Genomic DNA, 19,983 nt, shown 5'->3' on the forward strand with positions numbered 1-19,983 from the left:
TGTAGATTTTCTTATATTTCTTATGTATAAATATCATAGCTACAAATATTGATAGTTTTTTTATACTCCTAATTTTTACAGCTTTTCTTTTTTTGTCTTTTGCTCTGTTCAGGATCTGTAGTAAAATGTTAAGTACTAGTGAAAATAGAGGCATTTTTGTTTCTAATTTCAAATTTTAAACATTAAGTATAATGTTTGCTTCAGGTTTGCTGTAGGTGTTTTGTATAATATCCTTTATCATATTAAGGAAGTTCGTCCTTCTCATAGTTTGCTAGGAGTTTCTTTTTTTTTTTTTTTTTAAAGATTTTATTTTTTTTTTTTATTATTATTATTTTTTTTTTTTTTAAAGATTTATTTATTTATTTACACAAGCACTGGGTACAGTCAGAGGCACGGGAGGGTGAGAGAATTCACCAGAGCCAGGGCGGGGAGCAGAACAGACAGACTGATGAAGTACACTGCTGAGGGGAGCAGCGGGCGGCAGGAGAGGTCTGCACGCCATGTGGGACCCTCGCCGGGCTGCCGGGGATCGAACCAGTGCTGCAGAGGCTGCGGGCAGCCTCGCAACCCAGCGCTCAACCACTGCACCACCGGGGAGGCCCTGCTAGGAGTTTCTATTATGAATGAATGTTGAATTTTTTCAACTGCATTTATTTATTAAGATGACTATATGTTTCTCTTTTAAACTCATTAGTAAGTTTCTTCCCTTGATTGATTTTGTTTGGTAGTCTAACCTTGCAGTTCTGGAATAAACCTAACTTTGTCATGATTGTTCTTTTTTACATATTGTTTTGTTCAATTCATTATCATACTGTTTAAACTTTACCATTTATGTTCATGAGTAAAACTGGTCTGTGATATCCTTTGTTATATTGTTATTGTTGGATTTTGGAAGCAAAGTGATGCTTCAATGAACAATGAATAATTTGGGTAAATAATTTTGAGAATGGTTCTTCTCTATTCTTAGATTAATTTTAGTTAAGATTAATATATTTCAATCTTAAATATTGGATAGAATTTGCTGGAGAAGCTCTATTATAATATTATAATAGAACTTTGTAGAAAAGTTTTAAATTATGATTTTAATTTCTTTAGTAGTTATAGACATATTCAGTTATGAGTTTATTCTCTGTCAGTTTTAGTGATTTGTATTGAATTTTCACACTTTAGTAAAAATATTTCAGCTTAAAATATTAGGTGTCTATTATTTTGTAATGGCACAGTAGCTATAGTAATCTCCCATTTTCATTCTTATTTTGTCTTCTCTTACTTTTTCTTGATCAGTCGTACTTTTGATTTATCATTTTGTTAATCTTTTCAGAGAACAAATATTTGGGTTTGTGAACTTCTCTGTTATATTTTGTTTTCTGTTTGCTTGAATTCTGCTCTTGTCTTTATTTTTCTATTTTCTTGGGATTTATTTTAGATATGTTATTTTTCTGCCTTTCTATAAACTTTTATGGATATATATTTTTGGGGGGGAGGCTCAAATTTGTTTTGAATATAATTAATTTTTTATTTGCCATTCATTTACATAATCAATATAATTTGGGGGACACATTTTCACACATATCCACATGCTTCACTTACCCTCTATCAGTACTCCCATGCCAGTCACCTATCCCCGTCTTTGCCCTATCCCCTCTGCCTTCCCTTCTCACCCCTCTAGCAACCAGTTTATTTTTCACAGTCTAAGAATTATTTTTGTTGTGCTTTGTCAGTATGTGTTCTTTGGTTATTTATAATCCACAAACAAGTGAAACCATTTGGTATCAGTCTTTCAATTTCTTATTTCACTTATAATCAGCACCATCCATCCACTTTGTTCCAAAAAGCACTCTTTTCATCTTTTACAATAGCTGCATAGTATCCCATTGAGTATATATTCCACAATTTCTTTATCCAGTCACTTGTTACTGGGCACATGGGTTGGTTCCATGACTTGGCTATTGTGATTAATGCTGCTATGAACATAGGCGTGCATAAATTTTTCTGTATTAGAGTTTTCATATATTTTTTTAAAGATTTATTTATTTTATTTATACAAGAACCTGGGTACAGGCCAGATGCTCAGGGGGGTGAGAAGATTCACCAGAGACAGAGTGGGGAACAAAACAGGCAGATGTACTGAAATACACTGCTGAGGGGAGCAGCAGGCGAGACAGGAGAGGTCTGCCGCTCCATGTGGGACCCTCGCCGGCCGGCTGGGATTGAACCAGCACTGCAGAGGCTGCAGACAGCTTCACAGCACAGCGCTCAACCACCTGTGCCACCAGGGGAGGCCCGAGTTTTCATATTTTTTTTGAGTAAATACCTAGCAGTGATATTGCCGTATCATGTGGTATTGCCATATTTATTTCTTTAATGTATTTCCACACCATTTTCCATAGAGGTTGCACCAAATTACATTTCTACCAATAGTGGGTGAGTGTTCCTTTTATCCAATCCTTGCCAACATTTTTTGTTTCCTTGGCTGTATATTTTCTTTTATACCCTCTTTTAGGCGAATCCTTCAAGTTTTGACATATTGTAGTTCCCTCATACTTAGTTAAAATATTTTCTAGTTTCCATTGAGATTTTTTTTTTTTTTGCCCATCTATTATATAGACCACACTGTTTAATTTCCAGAGTTGTATATCTTCTTGTCTCTGTTTTAAAAACAAATCCCACTCTGCTTATGTGTTTTCTGTTTCATCTTGTATTTCTTCTTTAATTGGACTTTGTAAATACTGTTTTGATTTTTGATTCACTTTTGATGTTTGTATTATCTCTTGGCACAATCATCTCTAAAAGAGCAGTACCCAACTCAGAAAATGTACATGTAGATGTGACTGATATGTATACATACATAGATGTACTTGTGAGTTGCTCTCTAAATATAACTATGAAATAATTCTAATGGTAAAAAGCTATTGTTTATTAAGCAATTATGATTTGTTTTGCATGACAGTTTACATGTATTTTCTTGATTAGTTTTAGAGCAACACTATGAGGTAGTATATTACCCCCCTTTATAGATGAAACAATTGATAGCTATATTAATTAATTTGCATCAGTTCATTCACCTAGGAACGTCTTAAATAATCAAATTGGACTCAGAAGTCTTTGTTCTTAACTATAACATTGTACTGATTGTTGTATATTAATTCTCAAAAAAAAATTCTCTTCAGGAACTATTTAATAAAAACTTTTGTACACTTGGGAAGTAATGTGAACATTATTTTATAAATAAATTTTTTTAGTGTGACTTTTTAATTGTTTTAAAATCCAGTTATGAATGCTAGAGACCAGAACATGTTACTTAATGGTGTTAAGGAGTTCCTGTTTACCAGACTATCATTAATTTCTTACTTTAACCTTATCAGGTCAAGGTAGGCAATGAAGTTGCTACTGGAACAGGACCTAATAAAAAGATAGCCAAAAAAAATGCTGCAGAAGCAATGTTGTTACAGCTGGGTTACAAAGCATCCACCAGTCTTCAAGATCAACTCGATAAGGTGAGTGTTTAGTTTAAGTGATATAGCCTATTCTGTCAGAATATCAAAGTGATAAAATTTCTCTTCCAATGTTCCATACCTTTAAGTAATATCTTACTTGATGTTATAGTAGGTATCAAATTTTAACTTTACTGAGACACTGCTCTATCTTTATATCTTTAAGATAGATTATCCAGGTACAAAGTAACATTTATTTATGGGGTCAATAAGAGATATTAATGAGTAATTATAATCTTACAATTAGCAAACACTAAAAATTTGTATGGTTTTTCATATTTTATGTAAAACCAATCTAATAATTTTTAGCCTATTGACTGGTGGTTTTTGCCATAATGAAAATTTTAATTTGTACTTTTTAGAACAGGATTGTTAGCCTTTATTTCTGGAATACAGCTTAGAGCATTGGAAATAAAGATCTTGAGTTATCGCTTTAGGGCAGGAACTATATTGCGCAGACACTCTATAAACTAATTTTTCTATTTACTTTAATTTTAAAGGTAAATTCAAAGGGTGTTTATTTTCTGCCAAGACTTGTGTTCTTGGTTCCCTGTTTCTTCTGCAGCAGTTAATAACATCATTAACACTTACCTCTGTTGCAGAACAAGTAGAGAGCCCTGAATTCAGGACTTGACAGATAATTTGGCAGGAATGAATTTCATTTCACTTTTATATAAAATTATTTTATTATGCATTTTACTATGCATTTGTAGAAATTCTTTGTAAGTATTTTATTTATATGAAAATTCATGAAACAGGCTTAATAATTGTTTCTATCAAAAGTAATATACTTTTTTCCGTGCCATTTTCTCATAGGATTCTGTTTCAAAGATATTTTTAGTTTCTATGGAAACATGTTCTGAAGTTTAGAATAAAACAAAATCACCTATTAAAAAACATTTCAATATACTTTTCTTTTTAAGGCAGCTGTCAATATCTAAGCAATGCTTTTGAGTGATTAAAAAATTATTTGTCTGTGTGCTATTGCTAGCGATTTCAATTCTGTTTTTATAACCTGGCTAGTTAGTGCTTTTTCTTATTTTAAAAGTATTTGTAACATGAAACCTAACATGTGTTTAAGTTTCTGTAGTTCTTATATTGTGTATATGTTGTTTTAACTTAACACATTTATGTTGACTTAAAACTGGTGAGCGATTTATAAAAATATGTCAAAATAAATCTCCTCATAGACATTTATTTGTAAGTTAAGTGAAAACAAAACAGAACAAAAAACCAGTATTAATTTTATTAATTTGAAAAACATTTTTTGCATACCCACTGTATTAGTTAGGGTTCTCCAGAGAAACAGCCAACAGGATGTGTGTGTGTGTGTGTGTGTGTATGTGTGTATGCATATGTACACAGAAATTTATTTTAAGGGATAGGCTCATGAAATTATGGAGGCTAGGCTAGTCCAAATTCTGATGGGGAGGCCAGCAGTCTGTAGACTCAGGAAAGAGTTGCAGTTGTGTCTAAAGGCAGTCTATTAGTGAATTCTCTATTGCTTTAGAGGAGGTCAACCTTTATTTATATTCAGGCCTTCAAGGGATTAGATGAGGTTCACTTACATTATGGAGAGTAGTTTGCTTTACTCATTGTTAAATGTAAATCTTTTCTAAAACACCATCATAGAAATACTCAGAATAATGTTTAACCAAGTATCTGGTAGCCTAAGCAGTTGACATATAAAATTAACCATTATGCCCATTAACTGTTATTTAAACACATATCTAGAGATAACAAGATGTCTAAAACTTGTTTTCTGCACTCAAGGAACTGTCTGGTAAGCTATAATTATATAACAAAAATTATAGTATCCTGGAACCTGGAGAACATGAAGATGAATTTGGAAATTCAGAAAGAGCTGAGATCATTGTTTTTATGTGAAGAAATGAGCATGAAATAATATTATTAAGACTTGTACATGGAAGCGACATGATCCGTTTTGCATTCTTTACAAGACAATGCTGTAAATATTATACTGAATGAATTTGAGCAAGAGGAGACTAAAGGTAGGGAGGTCACTTGGAAGCTAGCAGAATTGTTCAGATAAAAGATACTGAAAGTCCAAAATAAGGTAATGATAATAGAGAGGAGAGGGTAGAGACCTAGTGATAATTCTGAAGTGTGGCACCACCAATATCCCTCCTCTCTAGTTTCTCAGATGTGATTCTCTGCAGTCTCCATTATGTCAGTGAGCTTTACAATGTGAGATCCATAGAGGAGGGGTCACAGAGCACAACCAGTACACTGTCCTCTTTCTTTTCACTGGGAATCTGGTTTGCTGGGAGTACGCCAGCTTCTCCACAGGTATCTCCCCTAGGTCAAGGGTGTGTGGCTCCACGCTGTTTACCTGTGGTTTGTCAGGCAGCCTCCCTCCCTGGACCACAGCTTCCAGGTGTTTCTCTCTACACACCTCTTGTTTAATGAAGCATGAATTTCCTCAGTGTCCTTTCTTTTGTGATCTGTGCTGGTCTTTGATGTCTAAGAGGTATTCCACTTTCACCCCAAGCCAGGGGACCTTCTGATCTAGTGCTGGTCTAGGTTAACTTCAGTTTATTCTCCTGGCAGTGAGGCAGGAAACAGCTGGCACATCTGACATCCACTCTGAGGCTCTGAAATTTAATGGATGGTTGCTTTGGCGCATGTATTCTTTGATTAGTTGTCTTGACTTTTTTTTTTTTTTTTAACAATAATGGCAATGGTTTTTTTTTTTTTTAATTTATTTTTATTTATTTATACAAGCACCGGGTACAGTCAGAAGCGTGGGAGGGTGAGAGAATTCACCAGAGCCAGAGTGGGGAGCAGAGCAGGCAGAAGGACCGAAGTACACTGCAGAGGGGAGCACCGGGTGGCAGGAGAGGTCTGCGCGCCATGTGGGACCCTCCTCTGGTGGCCGGGGAGCAGCCGGGGATCGAACCAGCGCTGCAGAGGCTGCGGGCAGCTTCGCAACCCAGTGCTCAACCGCTGCGCCACCGGGGAGGCCCTTGACTTGGTTTTTAATCCAGAAATTCATATACTTTTGAACTGGCAAGTTTCTTCCATTATTTCTTAATACCTTTCATTTTATTTTATTTTATTTTTTTCCTCCACTGTCAAATGATCTTTTATTGTGATTTTCATTAGCTCTCATTTTTTTTCTGGGATATCTTTTTTTTTTTAACTTTTTTTTAAGATTTATTTTTATTTATTTATTTATACAAGTACTGGGTACATTCAGAAGCGTGGGAGGGTGAGAGAATTCACCAGAGCCAGAGCAGGGAGCAGAGCAGGCAGACGACCAAAGTACACTGCTGAGGGGAGCAGCGGGCGGTAGGAGAGGTCTGCGCGCCATGTGGGACCCTCCTCCGGTGGCCAGGGAGCAGCCGGGAATCGAACCAGCGCTGCAGAGGCTGTGGGCAGCTTCACAACCCAGCGCTCAACCGCTGCGCCACCGGGGAGGCCCATTTTTCTGGGATATCTTTTAGCTTTATGGATGATCTTCTGATTTTCTTTCCTATTTCTCTTTCAATTTTTGTTCTCTCTTCTAAGGGATTTCAACTTTGCCTTTAAGTCTTCCTTTGAACTTTTTCCTTTGGCTATTATAATTTTGACTTCCCAGACCTCTTCCTCAAAGTTCTTCAAAGTTCTTCCTTTGAAGAACTTTTCCTTTTCATAGCCATTTGTTTAGTGGGTCTAATACTTTTAAGATATCTCTAAGGATTTTTGTTTACCCTGTGAAAAATTTTTATTCTTGTCTCTGCATTGTCTTTACCATTCCTTGTGCAGCAAAAATGTGGCTGTTGTCTTCTTAGGCCCAAATGAGGAAGAAGGCCAATGTTCTTATCCTCTGGAATATAACTTTGGACTCAGTCTCCTTATTTGTGGTGTGGCATTGCATTCCCATCCTCCACTGTGCCTCATGTCCAGAGTCTCCATAGCATTTCCTAAATGGAAACCTCCTAGGAAATCTGTCTCCTTGTAGTCAGAAGCAACCTAGAGATTTCATAGCACCTTGAAAGACTTCCAAACAGTCTTTCTGTTGTCAGGCCCTTCCAGGATTCAACTTTAGAAGTCTTTTCTTTTCTTTTTTTTTCAACTTTAGAAGTTTGATGTGTGCTTCCAGACCCTGAGCTTTCAGTGGTTCTGAGGTCAGTTTGCTTTTCTCTCTCAATAGGTTAGTTTTCAGCCTGCTCATATGTGTGAAAGTATGTACATCTTGTTCATCTGCTTTCCAGGTTCTAGACTTTGATTAATTTATCTCTTCTACCATTGACTCCTTTTATATGCTATATGTAGGAGGGGAAAATGGCAAGGAAAATTTATGGATTTTAGGATTATCAAATAAGAAAGTTTGAGGAAGAGAGCATGGATTATTCCTGCATTCACCGTGTTATGTTTAGACAGAAACCTAACAAAAGCAGTTTCATTAGATTGTTGGGGTAGAAACCAGAGAGGAATAGGTTTGAGATGTAGTTGAAGGTGAAAAATTAGGCATAGGAAATATAATATAATATGTAAATACTCTTGTTTATTAGTAGAAGGAGAACAATTAGGAGGAATGAAAAACTGAATTTATTATTACCAACTCAGTTGAGCTTTTAAGATGCCTGAGCATCTGCATCGTCTGATCAAACTACTCTTTTCCTTCTAGTGACTTATTCCTTACTCTGTTCACTTCCAGTAAACTTATAATTCCTCTCAATCAGCCTTCCTGTAGTTCTGTGATCTTGTCCTGTGCAGACAGAGAACATATAAGTGGGAGTCTTCCCAGGCTTTTCCACCAACACGCTTCTGTATTTACAAACATTTCTTCCTTCTCCATCCTTTTACAGTGGCAAACTGTTTGCTAGAATTTCTTTTATATCTGAATTTAATTTATCCATTCGGGCATACATCTGATAATATAAATATGAAATGCTAATTATAATAGGAATTGTTCTTTTTTTCTTGGAATGCTTCATATCAATACTAGCTTCACAAAAAGAGAACCTAACCAAAGTCACTTATGAATTATTAAAACACTTACGTACTTCAAAGTATCTGCATTTTAGAATGTAATTTACACCAAACATAGATGAAATGTTGGTAAAAGTCAGGATATTATAAGTTTTATTTAAATTTAGGGTTTGCTTTCAATTTTTTGTGTATGCCATTAACATTATTTGGTGACCCTTGTCATAGGACTTTTCCAGAACTGACATGTTGTATATCTATTATATATGTTTATTTGTGTTAACAAATTAGTGTTACTACACAGTGCCCATGTTGATATTACACATATACTGAATATGGAGCTTTCAAACAAAAATATAAGGAGACACAGGAAACACTGAATGTGGAAAAAAGATAGGGGATATTGCTCATGATAATTACTCTTGTGTCCAGGGACATGAAGTCAGAGATAGAAAGAATAGGCACAATAACTATGTGAGAGACCTTTGCCCTTGCTTAATTAACTTTGTGAATTAAGTTTGTTTCTCTGTATTTAAACAATTAATTTAATCTTTTAGACAGGGGAAAACAAAGGATGGAGTGGTCCAAAAGCTGGGTTTCCTGAACCAACAAATAACAGTAAGTGTTCACTTTTATGTCAAACAGCATTTGGTGTTCATTGGTGGCTTTGTGACTGGCCCATCGCTGGGTATTTATTTGGTTTATAAGGGTCCTTAATGCCGTATTAAATGTGGTGGTGGTGGTGGTGCACCAGGAAGTCCTAGTGTTTGCTTTCCTGCAACTGACAAGACATAGACACTTGTATCCTTCCCCCCGTCCAGTAAAATTCTTTAAAAAAATTGTTTTTCTTTTTTAAAATTGAAGTACCATTGCAGTATAACATGTTTTAGGTATGCATAATTGAAAATCAATGTGTATATACTATGTAAGCTCACCACCAAAGGTCTACTTCTGTCCTTCATCATGCAGTTGTCTTTATCCAGATTTAGCTACTCCTTTCCCTTTCCCTTCTAGTTTACTACTTGATTTTAATAGTCTAAAATTTATTTTGTTCTATTAAGTTCACCTGTTTGTTTTCTCTATCACATGAATGAAATCATACAATGTTTGTTTTTCTCTGTCTGGCCTATTTTAATAAGCATAATAATCTCTTCCATCTACCCATGCTGTTGCAAGGGGCAGGACTTAATCTTTTTAAAGGGTTGAATAATATTCCATTTTGTGTGTATATCACATGTACTTTATCCATTTGTTAGTTGATGAGTTACTGAGGTTGTTTCTTGTTCTTGGGATAGAACCTAGTGCTTCAATATACATGGACATGCATTAGTGTTTTTGTAATTTTCAGGTAAATGCCTAGAAATAGGATATCTGGATTGTATAGTATTTCCATTTTCAATTTTTTGAGGAATCTGTATACTGCTTTTAATAATGACTGTACCAATTTACATTCATACCAGCAGTGTATAAGGGTTCTCTACTTGCCCCATCTTCTCCAATATCTGTTTTTTGTCTTGTGGATAATAGGCATTTTCACAGGTGTGAGGTGAAGCTCTTTGCCGATAGGATACCACTTATCCCATCCATAGAGTGATGAAATTACTTTTTACATTGTTTTATTGCAATATTATTTAAAATAATCAGAAAAGAAAAGAAGTCACTACCAGCCCATTAACTAGAAAATAATTTTTTTCATGAATCTGATTCTTTTAAGGTACATAGAAATTTTTACATAATTATAATGTAGGTGAAAATTTACTGTGTGTTCATTCATCTTCATTCAGTTATTAATTGCAATAAGCATTTTGCACATTATGCTGCGCCACTAGAATTTTTAATATTTTATAAAGTCACTAACTGAAATATCAGAAATGTAAGAATAAAATTTCTCACAATTTCATTCCTACTATATTTTCAGACTCTTACAAGATCCACTTTATTTTTCTCTTCACAAAGGTATAAATGAGCAAGCTGTTATGCATTGGAAACATTTTTTTCCTTCAACTTCTTCCCCTGAAAAACATCTCTTTTCATTTTTCAGACCATTTTATTGTAAATCAGTGAAACAAAAGAGCCAGCCAGTAAAGACACTTTGAAATGAAGTCCCCAGTGAAGTTAAATCTATCCAATTGTTAACCTTGTTTCTTTTCCTTATATATTTTGGAAGCTGAATAAGCTTAAATAAAAAGTGCTCCTGAGGATTGAATTCTTGGATTATCCAAACTAGCCTATTGAAAAGAATATTTCAGTGAGGTAATGATAGGCATGAGTTTCTTGGAATAATTTGAATTAATATGACTGAGCATTTGTCTGTATATAGTAAGTAAAAATGATGAATGTGATAGGCTTAGCACACAGTCCAAGGAAGAAATGGAACCAGTTCAGGATTCTTAGAGAATTTGTGCTTAAAAATTCCTTCGACAAGGGCTTCCCTGGTGGCACAGGAGTTAAGTCTCAGCACTATCACCACTACAGACTGAGTTCGAACCCCAGCTAGGGAACTAACCCATGTGGTGCAGCAGACCTCTCCTGTCTCACCTACTGCTCCCCTTAAAGTGTACTTTAGTAGATCTGCCTGTTCTGCTTCCCACTCTGTCTCTGTTGAACCCTCTTACCCCCTGCACCTATCGTCTACACCCCAGTTCTTGCATACATAAATAAAAATAAATCTTTTAAAAAATGCCTTTGATATTTGAATATGTAGGCTTATAATTACTTGGTTAGAGAAAGGAAGAAGTGTTCAGTTGATTTCAGGTGTAAATAAGGTACTTAGTACAGTACCTGCTTCCTAATAGGTACCTAATGAATATTGATTTCTTTCTATGCTTTCTCCCTTTTTTAAAAAATAAAAATCATATAATTCTATAAAGGCTTGATAAAAGTTGTCAGACTTTTTTTTTTCCTTGTACATTGTATTGTGACCAAATAGTGCTTCGTTTATATGTGAATAGTTACTTTTGGCATTAGATATATTTTTAAATAATATAAACATTACGTATGTGAATATGAAAGTCAGTCACTAACTTGACACTTTTAACATGAAATCATATTACAGGTAACCTGCAAACCCCATTTTTGGGGGGGAGATATTTCAAATCTTACCTGTGTGGTGTTTTTGGTTTTTTTTTTTTAAACTTGCTAAGAGATACTAGAACCCCTTTTGCAAATAGGGGGAAAAATATCACAAAGAAGCCAATGATTTTTAGAAACGTGTAAGAATGCATAACAGATTTTAGAAGTGAGAAAGTTACTTGAAGCCAGCTTAAAACTTAACCAAACTGTTAACACTTTAGGAATTCCTCTGGTCTATGGTAATTCATATTGAATTACATATTGAATTTGAAAATGGAATGATCCTTCACCCCTTCCAGCTATGAGGGTGTGAGAAAAGTGATGCAAGGATTGCTCCTTTTGAACACTGAGTTGCCCCTCCATTGGGTTTTCATAGAGGATGAATGCCAGCTCTGAAAAGTAGCTCTTTCAATCCTGGAGGACTAGTTTTCACTAGTGGGCCCTCAGAGTCAGCATAGTCACTTAAAAACAACATTAGGAAAAAGTTGGTCTCTTCTGAGGAATTAATTACTTCGGTGATGAAGTCATTACCCAGAATACAATTTAAATAATTTAAATTAAGATATTAAGTAAAGATATTGGATTAAGATATTTTAGTACTATTTAATTACCAAATATTAATGATTACTTAATTAGTTCTTTACGTTTGAACTAAGCAGTTTCTGTCCTGTGAAGAACAGCTGTGCTAGTGTTTGCAGGCAACAGTTAGAGCAGGTATTGCTTAGGATAGCCGCTGTGATGGAAGACAGAAATTTTAGACTGTCAGTGTTGCCTGCCTCACTGATGCATTGTGTGACCCGTTACATCTTACTATTAGGTGTGCTCTACTGTAAGTTATGTGTACCAATTTTTGTTGAGAAAGTTTAATTGTGTAACAGTTGTAAAATGATTAATCATCCTTGGATAAAATCTGAAAAGGTAACATTACTATGTAAAAAACAGAATGTCATCATGAAATGATTCTTTTTCATTCCTTTCTTTGTTAAACACTATATCAAAAATTATTCCATAAATTGTCTTTAAAAGATCAGCATTTTAGCCAACCATTATTTGGGTAAATATGACAAATTTGACTTTCAATCATTGTGTAGTATAAATTTAGGAGACAATGCAAAATTAGAAAGAGGGTAGAAAAGAATTTTCAACCCTGGCATAGCTAGCACCTAACTATAACTAGACAAAAGAAAAATGTTAATGTACATGTGCGTTTAATTATTGAAGTGGAAGATATTTTTTTAAAGATTATAGTCATAAGAAACAGCTAACAGTTACAACTGAAAAATAGTTTAAATGGTTTTGCAAGTGATTGTGATTACATAGCCTGATTCCTGGCTTGATTGCCTGCAGATTTAAAACATGGACCTAATTTTTGAATGCTTCTCCGCTGTCCTAATTGTACAGAATTGCAGCAGAAGGTAGAATATTCTAAGTGTGTCTTTTACCCTTTGAATTACTGTCACAGTCATGTTGAAGTGCAAGAACACATAACTGTAATGTGAAGTTTGTGTTAAATTTAGCATGGGGCAATTTTATGCTTGTCATATACATAAAAAGCTAGATTTTTACAGCTGAATGACTAACAAGTTTTTTTTTTTTTTTGTTTGTTTTTTTTTTTTTTTTAAAGATCATGCATTTTAAAGATCCACTGACGGTGCATGGAAAACTTTGTAAAATATTTAGATACAGTTCAGTTGATAATATCTTTTTGTTTTGTATTCACATTCCATGTTTCTTATTAATAGTGTTTTGCTTAAAAACAGGTTCATTGTTTCTTAAAGGTGAACTCTAGCATAATTCAAAATTGGACTAAGCTCAAAGGTATTCACTGGTATGTGCCGAATCCACCCACTAAAAGATTATTTGGAGGCATTTTTCACATAAATATTTTTCCGTTAACCTTTTAAAAAGTTTTATTTAGCCCCTGTGAAAAATGCTGGCTCTTCTAGGTTCATTAGAGATGACCTAAGACAAATAGTTTTGGGATAGGCTAGAGTTCTTATTGACCTCAGTATCATAGTTGACTTAAAATTTGTTGTTTCTTTTGTGTCATGTACATGTATTATTAAACCCTGTACATCCTGAAACCAGGATGCTAACTCAGTGACATGACATGACATTACATGGACTGGATACTTATTTCCCATATGTTGCACACTGTGTTTAGAACCTCTCCTTTTTTGTTTGTTTGTTTGGTGATTACGGATTGTATTTTTAAGATAATAGATTAATAGATTCTTTAATTGTTTTGGGAGAGTTCCCAGAGTGATTTCTTCTCAGGGCTTCTGTAACAGTAACCACTTTGTAATGAGACATTTAAATTTTGAGCCAGTGGATTGGATTTAAATGTAAAATTCAGTAATCCAACTTATTTAGACACCTGTACTATGTTGGAAATCTAAGAGTGTAACTTATATAACAATCTATTTTAAAAGTAAAGGTAGGTTGTACCCAGGCAGCCTATTCCCAGCCTAGTCCCTGCTTGGGTGGTTCTTTTATCAAGGTCTGTTTCTATAGAGGCTCTTTATCTGGACCATTCGGGGGCAATAGGACATACACATTCTTGTGCTGTTATACCTGTTGGGACTGCAGTTTCCTTCCCTGAGCAAAGGAAGAAAGATCCAAATGTTCCAGAAGGACACCCCCTTTGTATACACCCTATGTACCAATTGGTGACTGTGTTGAACTTTCCTGAGTGGTGGGAAGCTACAGCCCTTTGTATTACTGTGACTGGGATTCTCTTTTCTTTTCTGTAGGGAGATGAGGATCCCTGTTAAGCATGCGTCTGTTTTAGTCATACCAGCTAATTTGTAGTTATAGGTTCATTCATTTCAGGAAGAAGAATCTGAAACAGGAAAGTAAACCTTTGATCAGATTAACAAAGATCGCTTCTTTTTCTGAGATATTGCCAGGAAAGATTAAATTGAAATGATTATGAAACTTGTATGTTATCATTTTAAAATAAAAAAATAAGGTAATGTTTGATACATAATATAGTTAACATGTATAATTTATAAAGCATGAAAATAAAATAAATACTCATGAATCCATCACTCAGTTTAAGAACTAGATTATTACCAATAATGTTTCCCTCACTTTTAGCTCCTTAGAATTCACCAGAGCCAGAGCTGGGAGAAGAGCAGGCAGAAGGAACAAAGTACACTGCTGAGGGGAGCAGGGGGCGGCAGGAGAGGTCTGTGCACCATGTGGGACCCTTCTCCGGTGGTTGGGGAGCAGCTGGGAATCGAACCAGCGCCGCAGAGGCTGTGGTTAGCTTCACAACCCAGTGCTCAACCGCTGCGCCATCGGGGAGGCCCCTACATGGTCTTAAAATTTTCATAGACATTGCCAGATTACACTCAGTGGAGACTTACCAGTTTTGCATTCCTTCCAGTAGTACAAGAGATTTTTGTTTCCTCACAACTTTAGTAACTTGGTTTGTTATCAAACTTGTGGATCTTTGCCAATCTGGTAATTAAAATATGGGTTTCATTGTGATTTTATTTTTCATCTTATTATAAATGATTGAACATATTATTTTGCACATTATGAGTCAATTCTATACTCTTTAGGTTATTGATATAGTTCCATGTATTGTTCATTTTAAAGTTAGATTGTTGGTCTTTTTCTTTTGTGGTAAGAATGAGTGTGGCGGGCCTCCCTGGTGGCGCAGCGGTTGAGCGCTGGGTTGCGAAGCTGCCCACGGCCTCCGCGGCGCTGGTTCGATCCCTGGCTGCTCCCCGGCCACCAGAGGAGGGTCCCACATGGCGTACAGACCTCTCCTGCCGCCCGCTGCTCCCCTCAGCGGTGTACTTCGGTCCTTCTGCCTGCTGTGCTCCCCGCTCTGGCTCTGGTGAATTCTCTCACCCTCCCGCGCTTCTGACTGTACCCAGTGCATGTATAAACAAAACAAACAAACAAACAAATAAATAAAAAAAACATGCCTCTATAAAAAAAAAATTTAAAAAAATCTTAAAAAAAAAAAAAAGAATGAGTGTGGCTTTATGATATAACTTGCTAATATTTTTCTTGTTCTCTGTATTTATGCTGGAATTTTCTTTCAAAGTTTAATTTTTTATGTGTATTTTTTAAAAAGATTTATTTATTTATTTATACAAGCCCTTGGTACAGTCAGAAGCACGGGAGGGTGAGAGAATTCACCACAGAGCAGGCAGACTGATGAAGTACACTGCTGAGGGGAGCAGCGGGTGGCAGGAGAGGTCTGCGCACCATGTGGGACCCTTGCCCAGTGGCTGGGAATCGAACCGGCACTGCAGAGGCTGAGGGCATCTTCGCAACCCAGCGCTCAACCGCTGCGCCACTGGGGAGGCCCTTTTTACGTGTATTTTAATGGTCTTTATAGCATTTGTACTCTTCACATAGTGCCTTTCCCACTTGGAGATTATAAAAATATTTTTAAGTTAGTTGTGAAACTTTTATAGTTTTATTTTTCATCTTAAATCACTAAAAGAAAGAATAGGGAAGTGTATGTCCAAAGTTATTATGGCTCAGGAGTCCAGTGGTGACAGTCATCCTAAAATGTCTATATTTAATGCAAGCAGCATTCATTCTTTCATTTATTCAGGAAATATTTGTAAATTTTACAATGCTATTTTTGGTATTATTGATTATTTTTTAAGATTTACTTATTTATGCATATAAGAACTGGAGTATAGGTCAGAGGTATGGGGGGGTGAGAGGATTCACCAGAGACAGAGTAGGGAACAGAACAGGCAGATGGACTGAAATACATTGCTGAGAGGAGCAATGGGCAAGACAGGAGAGGTCTGCTGCGCCATGTGGGTAGCTCCCTGGCCGGCTGGGGATCGAACTCCTGCTGTAGTGGCTGCTGATAGCTTCATAGTGCTGAGACTTAACCCCCTGCACCACAGGAAGGCCCCATTTATTATTGATTATTTTAATAAAGTTTTTTAAAATTGAAATGCTTCTTGAAAAGCTCATTAATCTACAAAGCAACCATGATTGGTTGCCTCTCCAACTCCCTTCCTAATAATAAGAGGAGGAAAACTCTCAAAATGGCACTAATGTCATTTGATGAAAAAAATGTCAATTGTTTCTGATGTTAAAAATAAACTGAGCTGAAATCTATATAATATAATATAATGCAGTGTTCTCTCAATAAAAGGAAATCATTTAGCACAGTAACTGACATTCTTGGTGTTCAATTTTGAACAAATGACAAAATTACAGGGTTTTTGCTCTTTTGCCATTTTATCAATGATTTTAGATAGCAGCAAGATCTATGTTTTTTTTTTTAAAAAGATTTATTTATTTATTTATTTATATAAGCACGGTACAGTCAGAAGCACGGGAGGGTGAGAGAATTCACCAGAGCCAGAGCGGCGAACAGAACAGGCAGACTGATGAAATACACTGCTGAGAGGAGCAGCGGGTGGCAGGAGAGGTCTGCGAGCCATGTGGAACCCTCGCCGGTGGCCAGGGATTGAACTGGTGTTGCAGAGGCTGCAGGCAGCTTCACAGCCCAGCGCTCAACCACTGAGCCACCGGGGAGGCCCAAGATCTATGATTTGAGGCTTGGTGTCACTGTACTTGATATACTAATAGGTGTCATTTTTGCTATTTTAACAACCTAATAGAATTAACACATTCATTCTTAGTAGATTTCCTTGCTTTGGGTAGGAATTATATTTATTTATTTTTAAAGAATTATCCCTTTGTTGTAAGATTTTTATTTATTTTGAGTAGAAGAACTGGGATATAGGCTCCCTGGCTAGGGATTGAACTCAAGCTACTGTCATGGGCCATCACAGTATTAGCTCTGACACTTAACACCTAGGCCACCAGCGAAGTACCTCAGATTGGCAGTATTTGCTAGAAGAAATAGGAGGATGATTTATGATTACAAAGTAAATGCAGTCTGTCTGAAACACAGATCCTTGAAACATAGTGTGCATAGAAGAAAGCAACGTAAGAAATCCTAAGTGTAGAAAGGTTGGATAACATCCTGTCTTTCATTTTACAAATAGGAAAGTTAAGCTTGGGTGATTTTATAATTTGCCTGAGGACATTTGGTTAGAGGTAGTGAAGACTTAAACTTAAGTCTCTTGATTCCAAGGTCTGCATTTGCCATGACAAAATTTGTTTCTAGTTATGTCACTTGCTGATAACCGAGAAATGAATAAAAACTGCTTTTTAAAAATTCCACTAAAATTAAGTCTGCATTTTCTTGAAAAAATGTTTTATATATACTATACCAGAATATTAAAAAAATATAAAAAAATCTAGGATGTTTCATAACATGGAAAATGTCCAAACTGTTATTTTAGATACCAGTTTGATATTTGGGTAGATTATGTAAAAACATTTAAAATATCTGAGAAAGCATGTGATATGTTTATTTTAATAATGAAACAGCCATCTGCATTAAATGATTTTTCTTAATACTTATAAAGCTGTAGTAATAGTCCATTTTATAAAACACTCAATAGGCTTTTTGGGTAATGTTATTTTAAGTATATTGTTTTATTCCAAGCTTTCTGGTTTGTGTTAAGATGATTCATAGAGGGCCTCCCTGGGGGAGCAGGGGTTGAAGATAGCACTGTTGAGCTATCGCCAGCCACTGTAGCATGAGTTCGATTCCTGGCCCTCCAGGGAGCAACCAACATGGCGCAGCAGACCTCTCCTGCCGCCCGCAGCTCCCCTCAGCAGTGTATTTCAGTCAGTCTGCCTGTTCTGTTCCGCACTCTCTGGTGAATCCTCTTACTCCCCCACACACAACTGGCTTACACACAATTCTTGTATACATAAATAAATAAATCTTTTAAAAAAAAAGATGATTCACAGACTTTTGGAGCTGGGAGATTTTCTAATTCTTCTAGTTTAAATTTTTTAATATTAATTTTTAAATTTTTTTACATCATTGTTCATTTTTAAACAATATTTGTTTCCCCACCCCCTCAGGTGTAGTCCCCCTAGATTTTCCTTCACCAATGCACCTGTGCACCATCACCTCAGTCCCCTGTGCTCCTCCCTCCCTTCCTCTGATTCCTTGCCCTCCTCCTCCCCTCCAGTATGTCTCTGATTTATAATTTTCCATTTTTGATTTGTTGTGTTTTGTACTGTTATTTTTTTACACTGATGTCTTATTGGGTTCCTCTATATTCCTGCTATAAGTGAAACCATCTGATATTTTTCTTTTTCTTTCTGGCTTATTTCACTGAGCATAATTCTTTCTAGTTCCATCCACATTGCTGTGAATGGCGTGAGTTTATCTTTTTTGATTGGTAAATAATATTCCATTGTGTATATGTGCCACATCTTCTTGATCCAGTCATCTATTTTTGGGCATTTGGGTTGTTTCCAGGTTTTAGCTATTGTAAATAGTGCTGCAATAAACATAGGTTACAGGTGTTCTTTTAAATCAGTGTTTTTGCTTTAATACATTTTACAGAGGAAGAAAACAAGGTAAATAGGCTACATGCATCTGCAGCTCCAACTCAGCTAACAGGTTCAGCCTAATAATACCTTTATCATGTACTATTGAATGGCTGTATTGAACATGCAAGTATGTTCAGGTGATTGATATTGGTGACATACATAGTAAATGGAGGGTGAGGGAGATGTTGTGTGTGGAAAGAGTTGTATTCTGATGGAAACATTGAATTTTTCAACCAGGTTGATCACTTATCCTGTGTGAAGTCTAGATACTTGGGGTATTGAAACATTGACAGTCGGGAAGTGTCATAAGCAGAAACTTTCACATTATGCAAAAAAAAAAAATTTGTTACTTTTTTTGCTAATGCAGAAATTTCAGACTTATTTTCAATTTGCTATGTAAAAATTACATTTTTTTGAGAAATTTTAGATTTACAACAAAATTTTTAGGGATATACAGGGAATTTCAACATACCTCTTGTTCCTATATTTTGTATTGTCCTCCCCTCCCCCCAGACCAACTTTATCACCAGAATGTCTCATTTTTTTTTTTAAACAAAGGTTGACCCTACTCTGACATACCATAATCATTCAGAATTCAGAATTCCACCTACTTTAGTGTTCAAAGTGGTGTACATTCGATAGGTTTGGACAAATGTATGATGACATATATTAATCATTATACCACCACTGACAATCACTAAGCTTTTCATTCTGTATGTACTTTTGCTTTTTCTAGAATACTATGCATTGGAATGATAGATCTATATAGTCTTTTAAGACTGGCTTCTTTTACACAGTAATCTCTGCATTTAAGGATCCTCCATGCCTTTTCATGACTTAATACCTCATTTCTTTTTAGTACTGAATAATACTCCACTTTCCAGATGTATTATAGTTCATTAGTCTAGTCACTTTCTGAAGGACATACTGGCTTTTGAGGCCAAATTTCAAGTGTGTTCTGACCCCAAGGGAATTCTCAGTTATCTGATTCTGGGAAACTAGATTGTTTATAGTGCAGTTTACTGCTGTTAAGAAGTTATTAGACTCTTGTGAATTGCTTACCACC

At 35.7% G+C, this 19,983-nt stretch overlaps 1 protein-coding gene across 8 annotated transcripts in view; it reads left to right on the top strand.

Moving 5' to 3' along the window:
* The window catches only part of STAU2 (staufen double-stranded RNA binding protein 2), a 251,657-nt gene that overhangs the window by 106,263 nt on the left and 125,411 nt on the right, over positions 1-19,983 (top strand). For all 8 annotated transcript variants that reach the window (XM_054692175.1, XM_054692174.1, XM_037505302.2 and 5 more), the window contains 2 exons: positions 3,366-3,497; positions 8,987-9,047. In XM_054692175.1, coding sequence (XP_054548150.1) covers positions 3,366-3,497; positions 8,987-9,047 — 193 coding nt within the window. The remainder of the gene's footprint in view (positions 1-3,365; positions 3,498-8,986; positions 9,048-19,983) is intronic.

This window comes from Talpa occidentalis, unplaced genomic scaffold (assembly GCF_014898055.3).
Source record: "Talpa occidentalis isolate TD23 unplaced genomic scaffold, MPIMG_talOcc4v2.1, whole genome shotgun sequence".
Taxonomy (NCBI): Eukaryota; Metazoa; Chordata; class Mammalia; order Eulipotyphla; family Talpidae; genus Talpa; species Talpa occidentalis.